This window comes from Trichoplusia ni, chromosome 6 (genome assembly GCF_003590095.1).
Source record: "Trichoplusia ni isolate ovarian cell line Hi5 chromosome 6, tn1, whole genome shotgun sequence".
Lineage (NCBI taxonomy): Eukaryota > Metazoa > Arthropoda > Insecta > Lepidoptera > Noctuidae > Trichoplusia > Trichoplusia ni.
In genome coordinates this window covers 10461812-10475438 of record NC_039483.1, presented here as the reverse complement: position 1 = coordinate 10475438, position 13627 = coordinate 10461812, and the positions used below count along the sequence as shown (strand labels likewise).

Genomic DNA, 13627 nt, shown 5'->3' with positions numbered 1-13627 from the left:
CGCAGGTCACGGATAAACGCATTGGATTTACATAGTTAGACACGCGGTTTTTGTAGGAATTATATTTGTGAACTGCAACGACAAGTGTTCAGTGCTGGGCGCAATGATTCCAGTACATCTTATGTAACCATGAAAGCCTTTCAATCAATTTGAAGAATAGACAATAGTGTACAAATACCTTTAACACAAATGCAATTTATAACAAAAAGTACAAGTATAAGCTATGGCAATTTTTTTACATTTTGTAGGTAGTACTTATAGCATGATCGGTTTTAAGTCCGTCATCGACACTCAACAGGCATACTCAGTATCAAGTATGTGGTTTGCACTTGCAGGCATAGTGACGGTGGCGGACGGGCATGTGTACATCAAGCCGGTGCGCGAGGAGTGGCGCAAGCTGCTCGTGCACTACGCCGGGCCCACCGCGTTCGTCGTGGTCGCCGTGCTCGTTATCGCTGTGCTGCCACTGGCCGGGTACGTAGTTTTTAAAAATCCCAAAATCCTGATAAGGATATTACTAGCTCTAAAAATTTATCTGTATGCATTATGATGAAATGAGGCGATCTTTCCAGTCTGTTCTGGTGCTGCTGTTACTGGTGCCGCGTGGGGCGGCGAAGGCGTCCCTTCGACCGCAAGTACGACGCCTGCCTCAAAGGACTGTTGGCCATTGTACTCATCGCACTGCTCACTCTGTTTTTGTAAGTTTCCGACGATGTCTTTAACCTGCAATATTGATTAAGGCATAACAACTCAAAATAGAGTGGCTATTTAGCAGCGTGCAAAGTGGGTATTTGTACAACAACACCGGTGTCCCTAGGTTCGGTGTGGTGTGCGCGTTCGCGACGGACTCGCAGGTGGAGAGCGGCACCGCGGAGGCGGCGGACTCGCTGCGCGCCGGGCTGCGCGACGCGCGCGAGTTCCTCAACGCCACGCAGGCGCACGCGCGCTGGCTGCTCGTCGTCAACTACAAGGAGCTCGAAACCAAGCTGAACGCCATGCTATACAGTTAGTCACCTGTCCCTTACAAGTTTTCCAGTTACCTCAAGCAGCAATTAGCAAACGGCTATTGGTCTATTACGTTCCTAGATGTAACTTTACATTTACACATACCCATGGTGTGTTGTCTCCAATGGTATATCGTATGCGGCAGGTATCGGGGTGACGGCGTCGGTGAAGCTGGGCGAATTCTCGCGTGCCGTGTCGGTGACCACGCTCAACAAGATGGTGCAGCAGCTGGACGAGGTGCAGGCGGACCTGCGCACCGTGCAGTCACTCACCGCCTCGCTGCGCCACCGGGCGGAACAACTCAACTCCGGTTACTACTTTATTTTTTACTATCTTCATTTATTTCATTTAAACAACCTGCATCTAGTTCAGCGTCCGCGGGCGGTGCTCATGGTGTTCTATGTTTCCGCAGGCCTTCGTAAAGTTAAGAACCAGCTGCTGCAGACTCTGGCGAAGTGCGACCAGCCCAAGTGCGTCGCTCTACAGAACAAGTACAAGATCGGACAGCTCGACACAGAGATACAGTACAGCCAGGTATCGTTGAAGTGCATGTTTAACAGTATCTTCGCAACCTCTTCCTTGTTTATCCATCTAAATCGTGTTATTTATTAATTCTTGAAATTTAATAGAAATTATAGTTCTTATTTTGAATTATTTCATGCTAACTGGGACAGATGCTCGACAAATATTTTCCTACTGTAAGTATGATGTGCCAATACGGCACAAGAAAAAAAATCGCTTTATTACGTATTTGTTATTTAGTTGTATGCTATAATTAGTAAGTTGCTGGCAATGAATAAGGATAAAATTAGTTAAAATTTGTAGTCTAAAAGAAATATTGAATAGAACAAATAATTGATCAGACTCTATAACAAAAAGGAAATTTATGAACAAATTGTTGTAATAATAGAATTAATATGTATGAAAGGTTCTGATTGCTTATTTGTGAATGTTTTATTTTATTGACGTCACGGGTACTTTTATTTGAATATTACACTACATAGCCGCATAGTATAAAAACAAAGTCCCTTTCTCTATTCCTGTAACGCTGTGTATGCTTAAATCTTTAAAGGTAAGCAACGTATTAAGAATAATAGTGATAGATAGGAGTGATTGTAGAGGAAGGTTTATATGTATAATGACATCCAGGAAATGGTAGAGAAATACTTTGAGATTTCTAATGTGTTGTGTCGAAAATGACTTAATTTTTAGCACTTACATTGCAAACGTAGGCTTCAGTCTACGAGACAGATCAAAATAATGCTCTACAATATTGTTTACTCTTATTTCGAAGTTGTTTTTGTTATGTTGGGATGAACCCTTATCAAAATAAACGTTAAAGAAATTATGTAGTGTATATTAGCATTGCAGTCGTGTGAAGCCGGGGCGGGTCGCTAGTTTGAAATAAAAAGTGAAAAGAAACATCTCTAGATCCAAGCAAAGTATAATTTTAAAGGAACAATAAAAGTAATTAGACGCTCGCGGGTGCAGATGCCGGACGTGTCGGAGCTGCTGAACAACGTCACGGTGCTGCTGGAGAGCGACATCAAGAGCGAGGTGGCCGAGGGGCAGAAGGTGTTCCGCGACATCCAGCGCGGCATCCAGCGGTCCGTGGACCAGCACATCCCGGGCGTGAGCGAGGCGCTGGGCGAGGCGGGCCAGCGCCTGGCGGGCCTGGCCGACCGCATCACGTGGCTGGCCGGCAACGCCAGCGAGCGCCTGGACCGGCAGCGCGGCGCGGCCGACGCGCTGGCGACGCTGCACGCGCGCTACGCGCCGCCGCGCCGCCTGGCCGGCCTGGGCGCCGCCGCCGCGCTGCTGGCGCTCACGGCGCTGCTGGCCTGGGGGCTCATGTGCGGCGTCTGCGGCAAGCGCCCCGACGTCTACGGCGCCAGCGACTGCTGCAACAAGGGCGCCGGCTCCAAGAGCCTGCTGTGGTACGATCTACTTACCCACGGGGACTATTACAACGACCACGAAATACTTCAAAATGCTGTCAGTTAACCAGTTACTCAATATCTAAATAATCATACGTCATCTGTGTATTGCATCTCAGTTGTTTGTATTGTAACACCGATTATCATAACAAATGAGTCGAGATGTAACAATAGCCCGTCAAATAAAATACACATTCTAGTCGGACCGATGTCTCGCCGGTGCAGTTTGTGACTCATGTGTCCTACCTTACTGTCCAAATATTGTCAGGCTGAAAATACTATGAATTCATAAGGGAAAAACCACACCAACCAAACTTTGAAAATACCGCATTACGCGTTAAGGAACTTAATCCGTAAGTCGCAGGGGGTTTTACAAACATTTAAGTCTGCACAAAGACACTCAGACTAGGACAAACATTCGTGGATCCCACAAATGCTTGTCCTACGCGGAGATCGAAAACATAAAACGTCGCATCCACTTGGTTATCCGTGCATAAGTGGATGGATGGATGTATTCTGATTTTGTGAAGCAAGTTTAATTTGTGTTCCCCTTACCGTTACAGTGGGTCCGGCATGATGTTCCTGCTGGGCGGCGGCGTGACGCTGGTCATGCTGGTGTACTTCCTGGCCGGCGTGGTCGCTCAGCGCTTCCTCTGCGACCCGCTCACGTGAGGACCCTCCCTATTCTTTCGTTCACATAATATATTATCAATAACACCAGCTAAGAAATGTTTACTCTAGCCAGCTTTAAAAATTTAATGAAATGATGTCTGCCGTATTTGTAGAATAAATGATTTTATTTCATTGTTTTAACGCAGGACGCAGAATCCGCGATTGAATAAAATAATACGATGTAATTTGATAAACCTGGTTCGAGGTTTTGATGTTGATAAAATTAAGAAAGAGATTTGATAGAAACTTTGACCGTATTTTATTTTACCGGTTTTTATGAGTTTTCGTTAGTGAATTAATTTCTGGCATAAAAGTGAGATTTTAAAAAAGAAAGTTATTTAGAAAACAGACAATCCAATTTAAATATCATGTAAAATGTATAGTTACCAAAGTAATGAATAATTTGTGCGACTATTAGCGAGCCTCGCGACAACCGTCTGTTTGCGGACTTGGAGAAGCTGGTGGACCTGGAGAAGACGCTGTTCAACGAGCAGACCGACCCCGACTTCAACATGACCTCAGTGCTCGTGCAGTGCCATCGTAACCAAACCGTCTACGAGGTAACAACGGTTAACTTACATGTGCCAATGCAATATGCTGCTATCAGGTAGTTGTCGATTTAGAAGATACTTTTAGACAAGAAAGAAAAGAGGGTCAAATGATCGTGATGAATTGTGGTGGAGGTTTGATATTGTCCGTGTGAGTAGAAGCGTGTAGCTCAGTGGGCCGCCCCTTGGCAGACGCTGCAGCTGCGGCGCGTGCTGGACGTGGCGGCGGCGGCGCGCGCGCTGCCGGGCTCGCTGCGCGCGCGCGTGGGCGCGCTGCGGCCGCGCCTGGCGCCCGCGCGCGCCGCGCCCGTGGCCATCCTGCGCGCGCCCGCCCGCCACAAGCTGCGCCAGCTGGCCGACTCCGGCCTCTCCGACTTCGACTTCGACCGCATCCGCACCGCCGTACGTGTCTGCCGACATTCTTTTATGTATCATCACTTGAGCTGTCGCTAATGCAAAACCGCAATGTTCATGTCGTTGTAAATAATCGCGTTAACTTGTGGCTACTGTGATAATTAATGACATTTCTCTCGTTAGTGTGGCTCCGACGTAAAAAGAACAACACAAATATCATATGGCAAAAATGGATTTCAGTAATCGTTATCCCATTCGTTAACAAGTAGTAATGACGTTTATTATTTCACTTTCATAATACGCTTATATAGCTTATAAGAACCACTTCATTAATAACATCCGTTCAGCTACCACTTACTCATCCGCATATTTGATAACTAATGTTTTGCTAAACGATATGGCTATACCCAATTCTTAAATTATTGTTATGAAATATTTTGGTAATAGCGTAAAATGCCTAAACGACTTCTATGAAACATAGAAATCGTTATGAATGGACAATGAGCTTAGCAGTAAACCGTGCATTGTGCATTGTCCGGGCCTGAGTGGAGGGTATTGTGTGGTGTGCCGCAGCTGGAGACCAACATGACGTCGCTGGCGCTGGACTCGCTGGCGCGGCAGCTCAACAGCACGGCGGCGTCGCTGCAGCAGCCGCTGTTCGCGGGCGAGGCGCGCTCGCTGCGCCAGGCCGCGGCCGCGCTGGCCGCGCTGCTGCAGGACGTGCTGCAGCCCATGCAGCAGGACTCCGCGCAGCTCAACACCACGGCCGCGCGCCTGCGCGACTCGCTGCGCTTCAACCACTCCTCGCTCAAGGAGGCCATCGCCTACCTCATGCACGAGACCACCGAGGCTGAGGTCTTCCTCAACACGCAGGGGCCCGACCGACTACAGAATGTGAGCGCTCCACACTTACAATTATGGCTATAAAACTCACTTTATTTGTTCAGGCGTACCAAGTTTAATTCAGTTGTTTCAACGTACACCTCCGTGGTCGAGTGGCGTACGCACCGGTTTCAAGGTGTCGCTAGCTCTGAGGTCCCGGGTTCGATCCCCGGTCGGGTCAATGTAAAAATTAACATTTCTACATTGTCTCGGGTCTGGGTGTTTGTGGTACCTTCGTTGTATCTGAATTCCATAACACAAGTGCTTCAGCAACTTACTTTGGGTTCAGAACAATGTATGTGATGTTGTCCGCATTTATTTATTATTATTTTTACCTATTATTGAAAATTGCAATGCATAGAGTGCGCCGAGCTAATGGCTAAAGATTATATCTGATGTAGGGTATATTATTTATATGGTGTCATAATTTATAATTTGTTCGGGTTACCGTCGAAGACGCATCGCCGCAACAATCACAATATATAGAGTGAGACGTGTGCGTCCACAGATGACGCAGGAGTTCGCGGAGGTGATCGCGGGCAAGCTGGAGGAGTACCTGGAGCGAGTGCTGCACGCCGCGCGCCACGAGGTGGGGCGCTGCGGGCCGCTGTCCAACGCCTTCAACGCCACGCGCGACGCCGCCTGCAACAAGATCCTCATGCCCACCGTGCGTATGCCCCCCCCCCCACCGACCCGCCCGCCCGCCCGCCCGCTCTGACCGGCCCGCCTCCCGCAGAACGGCTACTGGATGTCGCTGTGCTGGTGCGTGCTGCTGTTCGCGCCGCTGCTGCTGGTGTCGCAGCGCCTGGCGCGCCTGTACCTGCACGTGGACGCCTACCCCGGCCCGCTCGTCGAGGCGTGAGTACCCCGCCCTGCCCACTACTACACCCTTACACTACTACACTTCAAACTGCTGCGACTATACATCGTTTCGGACATATAGGCGCAGTCGTTTTAAGTAAAGCACTCAACAATCTTTATCCGAAAATGATGCTCGTGTCTTATTTTTATACTGTTGCGTCTATTTGAGCAAACACAACGCACTACGGACATAATTATGGTATACTTTAACGAATGTACTGGCATTGAGCTTGAGATTGTTGGGAGCCTTACATGGCTTTTGAATAAAACAAAAGAAAGAAGTTTAAAGTCCCAAATCTTTACAAAAGCCATGATTAACATATACTTTACTTTCGTTTTAAATACGAATTCTTCTTTATTATGAAAGATCAAAACTGATCGCAATTCAGATGTTACTCACTCTGCTGACTTAATATTTAATATAAAAATCAAAAACCCACGTTTTTATATGTCACTCCATTCAAATTTTATCAAAATTGGCCCAGCCGTTTCGTATAGCTGTAAATTTCATGGTCATCAGGTTTTGATGCTACCCTGAAAATTTATCGGGAAGTGCCTCAAAATTGAGTTGCAAAAAACTGTAACGACAAAGAAACAAGAAAGCGAGTGTATAAAAACGTGGGAAAATAAAGAAGTTTTCGAGTTTAAACTATTAACAGACGAGGCCGGAATTTAAAAATAAAACTAAAGTATTTTGCCTCATTTTGCCCCCCGATGAGTGCCGTGTGAAGCTGGGATCCTGCGGCCCGTCCGGCGTCTGACCCTGGTGACTAACATTACATATACCATTACGGCCTGGCCTAGCCTGCTCTGACCGTGGGAGCCCAGCTTAAAACTATCGAATCCGAGTGGATTATTTTCGCGGCACCATCTTACTTTTCAATTAACTATTAATATATATATTTTCTGACACTAAAACTTGCAGCCACAATATCCTTATTTGTAGCTTTTCTAAGCAAAGAAGCGTTATAGTTATACCGCAACAACATGAATTAGGTTGTATCGTTTAGTCCGTTGTGTATTGTGGCTGCACACTGTGTTGTAAGAGATCATTCACGACCATCGTCACGCGCGGCGCGGACGGCGCGTGACGTCACGCCGCCGCTCGCGCCGCGCCTTCCTCTCAGTTGTTTCGTTTCTTTTTGAGTTCTGACTAATTTTCAAAGTTTAGTTATTGTTTTAATTTGAGAGCTGTGTTAACATTGATTTGATATTTATTTAGACTGAGTTTGTCGGTGTGTCTGTCAGTTATGTTTGGGTTTGTTGTGCACCCCTCATCTTCCTGTACTGTATGTAGTGAATGGGATTCGTGTACATATGTATATCGGTATGCAAGAAGCCCGCACCGGACCGGCCGCCTCGACTCGGTGTTCCGCTGCTGTACGGTAGCCGACACTAGTCTTACTCTTACTTTGCATAATTCCCAATTGTGCTGTTGGTAACTATAATAATAATATGCTCCGTGTCAATTGATATTGGATCAGTTGGTACGTGTTCCAAGAATGTAAGCAATGTAAGGCTGGAATTTAAAAACAAAATTTATATTTAAAAGTAAATTGGTATATTGGGCTTTTTGGTAAATACATATTTTTTACTATAAATACGCTTAGAACCGCCGCAGCTTCCTTAAGGCAGTGTAGCTGCCAACGTATCTTTGCCATAAACTTTGCTCGACCTGGGACACTATTTTTGGGACACGTTGTTTTATCAGATTTGGAAAATTCTTATAATAATCAAATCAATAAAAAAATCACGATCCAATTTTGATTATATTATGAGTAACCTGGGCGCAATTTTGATTTTTCTGTTCTTAGTAAAATTGTTTCCTATATTGATGTTGTCTGGAGAGTATAACATTAACTATGTTGTTGCACAAAGTAACATGCCGTGTGGTAATGGCTGAGCATTGGTGCTGCGGTCGAAGAGCTATCGCTGCGTCGTACACAATACAAATACTAAAAACACATTCTATATATTTGTTACTACGTTCGATCGATTTTTAACAATTGAAATGGTGATTTAAATAATAAAAGGAAATATTTTTGACTTGCCTTGAGCCGAACCTGTGAGTTTAAAAATAATATGGCAGAAATAAGATGAAGATAGTTAGATTTGTTTTGTTATGTTGTGATTATGTTTTTGTGTTGGTTTGTTCACCCACCGCCATCCAGCGCCCCTGGCTCTGGGCCTGACGTGCGGGTTTGTCGGCAGCGCGGCCGGGCGGCGGCGGTGAGGGCGCGCGCGGGCGGCCGCGCACGGTACCGCCACTACCGCCGCTCACTCGCGCACAGCTCTTCCACCGCACGGCACGCTCCCCTAGCCAGCCTGCCGATGTTCGTTGAACTATAATTGCAACGGCGCCATCGTGCCTTATTCATTACTACACTAATTTATTCAATATTCTTATAACTACAATGTAATCTTCAAATTGTAATCCAACGAACATTAGTTATTTGAGTGTGTCCTCGTCGTATCATTGTTGTATGGCTAAGAGCAGATATCTCTGTATTTAATATTCTAGCCCGAGGTAGGCATGCATCGCTATCGCATACATTGCTTGCGGTCTCGGGCTACTCGATATATCGCGCTAGATGTAACCCGCAATGTAATGTCAAAGAGTAGATTTCACATTTTATTTGCAATGTTGTAAATATATTAGTTGCCTTGTTTGTGTCAAGCTCTAATGCATATCTACGTTGGATATATTGAAGCAAGCCAGCATGTACGTAGGTGTATGACGTCAGCACTGGACGATCGTGCTTACTGACGTACACGATCCGCAATAAATGTGTTGAGATATACACTGAGTAGAGTAACGTTGGTATTCAGTATTCAGGACTTACCGTGAGAAGTGATTATATTATGTGCGCATGTAGTCTGAGCGTGTACCCCCCTCCCCCCTCCAAGCCTTGTCGTAGCACAGCCAGGACAGGATCCCGATCCGAGCTCGATTTAATTAAGTTATTTTATTTTGTTTTGTTTCAACCATTGATTCACACCCTACATTCTTACCTTCTAGTGTCTTAGGTAAAATATAGTATACTTGTCACATTTTGTAGTGTTCAGTATTTCTAATATAAGAGCATAATATTATGATTAAGCTCTATATTATCGCAGCCACTTCCCGAGGATCAGTGAACACATTGTAGTGTATGTTGTCAGTGGGGTTTAGTCCCGGCACTAGTAGGGCGGGTGAGTCCCCGGCGATGGTCTGCCGCAGCTTGCGCAATGATCTCGCGGTGTCGGCTCACTGACGCTGTGTCTGTTGTCTGTTGCAGTGAATATTTGTATGACGCGTACGCGGACCGCGATAACGTACCCCTTGCCAAGTAAGTGCCCACCGCCTCCCTGGCCCCGCCCCCGCATGCTCCCCCCCCCGCCCCCCGCGGGTCTGCTCGCAGCTTGCCGCGCCTCACTGTGCGCTTCGGTGAAGCTGACGGCACTCTCGTATGCATGATTTGCTTTTTATTTTTGGTTCTTGTTGATAAATATCCTGTATTTCTATGTAGGTACTAGCGGTTATATTGGGGGAATAATTCATATTAATATATTTTGTAAGCGTTCCAGCATGCATTTGCATGTGGTTGTTGTACATATGTATTTTAATAATAATAGAACTTAACAATAAACTTGCATGAGATTGTGTCTCCCGCATGAAATGTTACAACAGGCTCTATTAGTATTATGTTCAGTTCTTTTACTTTGATTTTGTTTGTATCATTTTAATGACTTATGACGATCGGCGACCAAATACAGATCCGATGATATTATCACCCGAATTGACTTGTATATCGGTGAATAAACTTACTCGACTTGAAGATCAGAATTAAAATTATTTTTTATGTCTTGTAACGGAATATGAGTGTATCTGTATACTTAAAAGTGTTATCTACCGATACCAACGTAATTCGATCGATGGTCAGTTTGACTGGAGGACCATTTACTAAACGTTGTAACACGGGGACACGCGCACAGCGGCTCCAAGCGCAGCACGCTCGACATCGAAGGCAAGATCGCGGAGTGGCGCGAGCGCAGCGCCCCGTCCGCGCCGCCGCTGGAGGGCGCGGCCGGGGGCGCGGGCGCGGGCGGGGGCGCGGGCGGGGGCGCGCCCGCGGGCACGCGCCTGCTGCTGGCGGGCGCGGACGTCGTGTGCCAGCTCGTGGCGCCGCCGCCCGCGCTCATCGACGACCTCAAGACCCGCCTGGACGCCAAGGACGAGGATAACGAGTCCGGCATACACGAGTCCGAGTAACTGCACGCACCCACCCCCGCTAACTATTACCAGTCAAGACTCTTGTAAAAGTAATGACATCATCACCAATCAGTATAAAAATTACTATCTATGGTATAATTTAGGGTACCTAACCAATTTTGAACAGACGAAACACCATTAACTGGAATGAAATTACTTTCGCATTTGTCTACCTGTTTGGATTTCGAGTACAGAGGAAAGAATCTGTGTACAGCGAAAAAGGTATGTTCAACGGAACTCTGATTTTCTAGACGGAGGCTATAAATATGTGTTAATCATATTTCCAGACGTTTGATATTATTTTTAAAATTATATTGTTTCGTCTGGAGTAAACTGTAAGAATGTTTTTAGGTAAAGCAGTTGAAACGACCAATTTTTTGTAGTTGTGAAATTAATTAAATTTGTCTTCCGTCGTTACTGTGTTTGGCGATATAGTTTTTGACCAGATGGACTTTTTAGCGACGGCACGTAGGCAAGGGTTGAACATAGAAACATGTATATTCCGGCACAGCAACAATTTAATAGATACTGTGCTGTATGTATGCTAATAAGTTATTAATTAACTAAATGATTTTCGAGACTTGTGTCTAGGCCACTACTACTTGATACCTGGTTTCGTGAACCTGCTCACGTGTCGTCACAAAATAATCGATCTGTGCATTTAGTGTATTTAACTTAGAGTTATTCCTACCTAAAAGTAACGTTTACCAAATATGAAAAGTCGAACAGCAATTCCATTTTTATGTATATTGTCCAGTATTCTAACGTAATCATATCAGTCCTGAATATCACTACGTCTAATGTATGACATTAAAAATATTAATGACGTCGTATATAGTAGCATAGCTAAGCATAAGCCTGATCGTTACGAACGAGATCGTCCATTCGCTCACCTATTAACCGCTCCTGCCTCGCTGTATTGCAACAGTTTGAGACAAACATTGGGAGGTCAACTCTACGAATTATCATTAGAAAGGAAGGAAGGAAAGGTTCAAAAATTTCACCTTTTACACAAAGTATACTTTTACAGAATGTTTTATCAATTGAATCAAATTAATATTGACCGCCTATCGCGTATGAGGCTACCCGACCATACAATTTTGACAACCGATGTTTGCTCAAGCATGTGACCCGTATACTATATTGCAACGCTGGTACAAGTATAACTGATCTTACTATTTTATATACGTTTTTATATATTGTAGCGACGTGCATAGGTCCAGTAGCGGGCGAGGGCCGCCGCGCTAGCCGGAGCACATAGTTTTGATACACGCATACTGTAAGGTCGCGGCGCGCCCTCGCATCCTAGCGTTTACGATGTTACGTGTACATGTGTAAGTCAGACGATGTGCTTTAACTTTATATCGAATGGTGTAGGGTCGAGCCGAGCTTTACGTAGACAACCTACTTACACCGTCTAAGCAAGATATTGACGAATTCTTTGCCAGATATTATTTAAACGCGCTTTTAAAAAGCAAGAAAGTTTATAGCATTTATACATACAGCTTTACCTCGAATTTGTTGCAAAGTATTATTCCTATTTCTGTGCATTACACGAATTCGCAGTGTTTGATAAATTATACTTATACATATACTTAAATAAGATTTTGACTATTACATTTTAAATATTTTCCATTTGATATTAATGTTGGCAGCAGATAATATACCTGCAATTAATATGATCATAGCAAATGTAAAACAGATCGTGCGCACTGCAGTGAATTGACTTAGATATGATTATTGGCGACGATATTAAAGTTGTCCAGTTAAGAGCGGGCAGAAGACAAGCGGTGCGCACCATCTCTACTGTTCGTGGAATACACTCCACTATCTGTCAAGTTTCTAAATACTTTTTGACCGCGCCGCGCTTGCTTGTCTTCTGTTCGCAATGATGATATTAACCATTTTGATATTTTGATGTATGGTAACATTAGGTACGGCCATATTTAAGGATGTACGCGTTTTATCGACATATCGATGTTTTTTACATTTATACCTACATTGTAAGGTAACAATTTTAGATTAAGTGGTCTCAGAACACAGTTGTAGAGTTAAGTAGCGTTGAATCAGACAAGACTGCGCTGTTAAGACTTATGTAAGTGTAGAAGTCTTTAGCCTCGATCAGATTTAGGAATCAATTCACTACTTCTAAAACTTTGTTCTGTGATATGTTTTGGTATTAGATATAATGTAAGGTGTGCTAGTGGCGGGCGCGTGTGTGCGGGGTTACTCGGGCTCGTGGCGGCGGCTGTGACGTCACGCGGTAACACTCCCCTCTCTCTCCGCTACCCGCTACCGATCTCGCTTTGTATCTCCGCGCTCTAGTCAGCAGCGCGTAGTCCTGTAGCCCGAGGATAGTGCCTGTTGTGTGTCGTGTGGTTCTCTTCTTGGTGGCGCTATAGTCTGCTTTCAAAGTAGTTCAACAATGTCCTTTAGTTTCTACTCCATTTCTTTAAAAGGTGAATTTTATCTTTAAAATGTTAAGACAATGTTTGATGTTGGTATACCTATATTTGAAATAAAATAAGCAATGAACAACGTTTTTAAGGAACCAGAAGTCAATATAAAAAAACAATTCCATCAATGCAACCAATTATAAAACTCAGTCGGCTTATGACTGAAGCAGCAGAACTGTGAAACTGTTATTGTTTTACCAACTTAACTAGCATCAAGCATGTATAATTGTCGGTATGTTCCTAAGCCATAGGTACGCACTAGTTTATAACTTTTACTAACCATGCCTTGTATCCCGATTCTCTAATGCTTTTTGACCAACTCTAATTTGTATGTGTAACTTTGTCCCCGCCGGCTCTGCATGACCAAAGTTTGAAGACAGTTTGTTTTACACCTAGTTCCTATAGATTCACAGCTTGGCTTGTTATTCAACTGATATTAACATTTATTTAATCTACTATCTCCCGAATGTTTTGTGTTATCATCTTTGTTTTTCTTTAATAATGGAATTTCATATATTTTTAATCTCAATTGTGACCTTTTATAATGATTATTAAAAAAATAAATTCTTAATTTTGCATTTAATTTTAAATTCGTAAATACTTTCAAAAGTTTTTTTATAAGACTTTATTAACATGCTGATTACTATTAGGTCCAAGATA

General features: G+C 44.3%; 1 protein-coding gene across 1 annotated transcript in view; it reads left to right on the top strand.

Annotated features, from left to right (window-relative positions):
- The window catches only part of LOC113494864 (prominin-like protein), a 58442-nt gene extending 44947 nt beyond the window's left edge, over window positions 1-13495 (top strand). Inside the window, exons 2-15 of the mRNA XM_026873367.1 lie at window positions 336-474; window positions 573-698; window positions 818-1005; window positions 1151-1315; window positions 1418-1539; window positions 2497-2942; window positions 3506-3610; window positions 4033-4174; window positions 4355-4564; window positions 5090-5410; window positions 5907-6065; window positions 6135-6256; window positions 9538-9588; window positions 10235-13495. Of these exons, the coding sequence (XP_026729168.1) occupies window positions 336-474; window positions 573-698; window positions 818-1005; window positions 1151-1315; window positions 1418-1539; window positions 2497-2942; window positions 3506-3610; window positions 4033-4174; window positions 4355-4564; window positions 5090-5410; window positions 5907-6065; window positions 6135-6256; window positions 9538-9588; window positions 10235-10511 (2573 nt within the window). The 3' untranslated portion in view covers window positions 10512-13495. The remainder of the gene's footprint in view (window positions 1-335; window positions 475-572; window positions 699-817; window positions 1006-1150; window positions 1316-1417; window positions 1540-2496; window positions 2943-3505; window positions 3611-4032; window positions 4175-4354; window positions 4565-5089; window positions 5411-5906; window positions 6066-6134; window positions 6257-9537; window positions 9589-10234) is intronic.
- The last annotated feature ends 132 nt before the right edge of the window (window positions 13496-13627 follow it).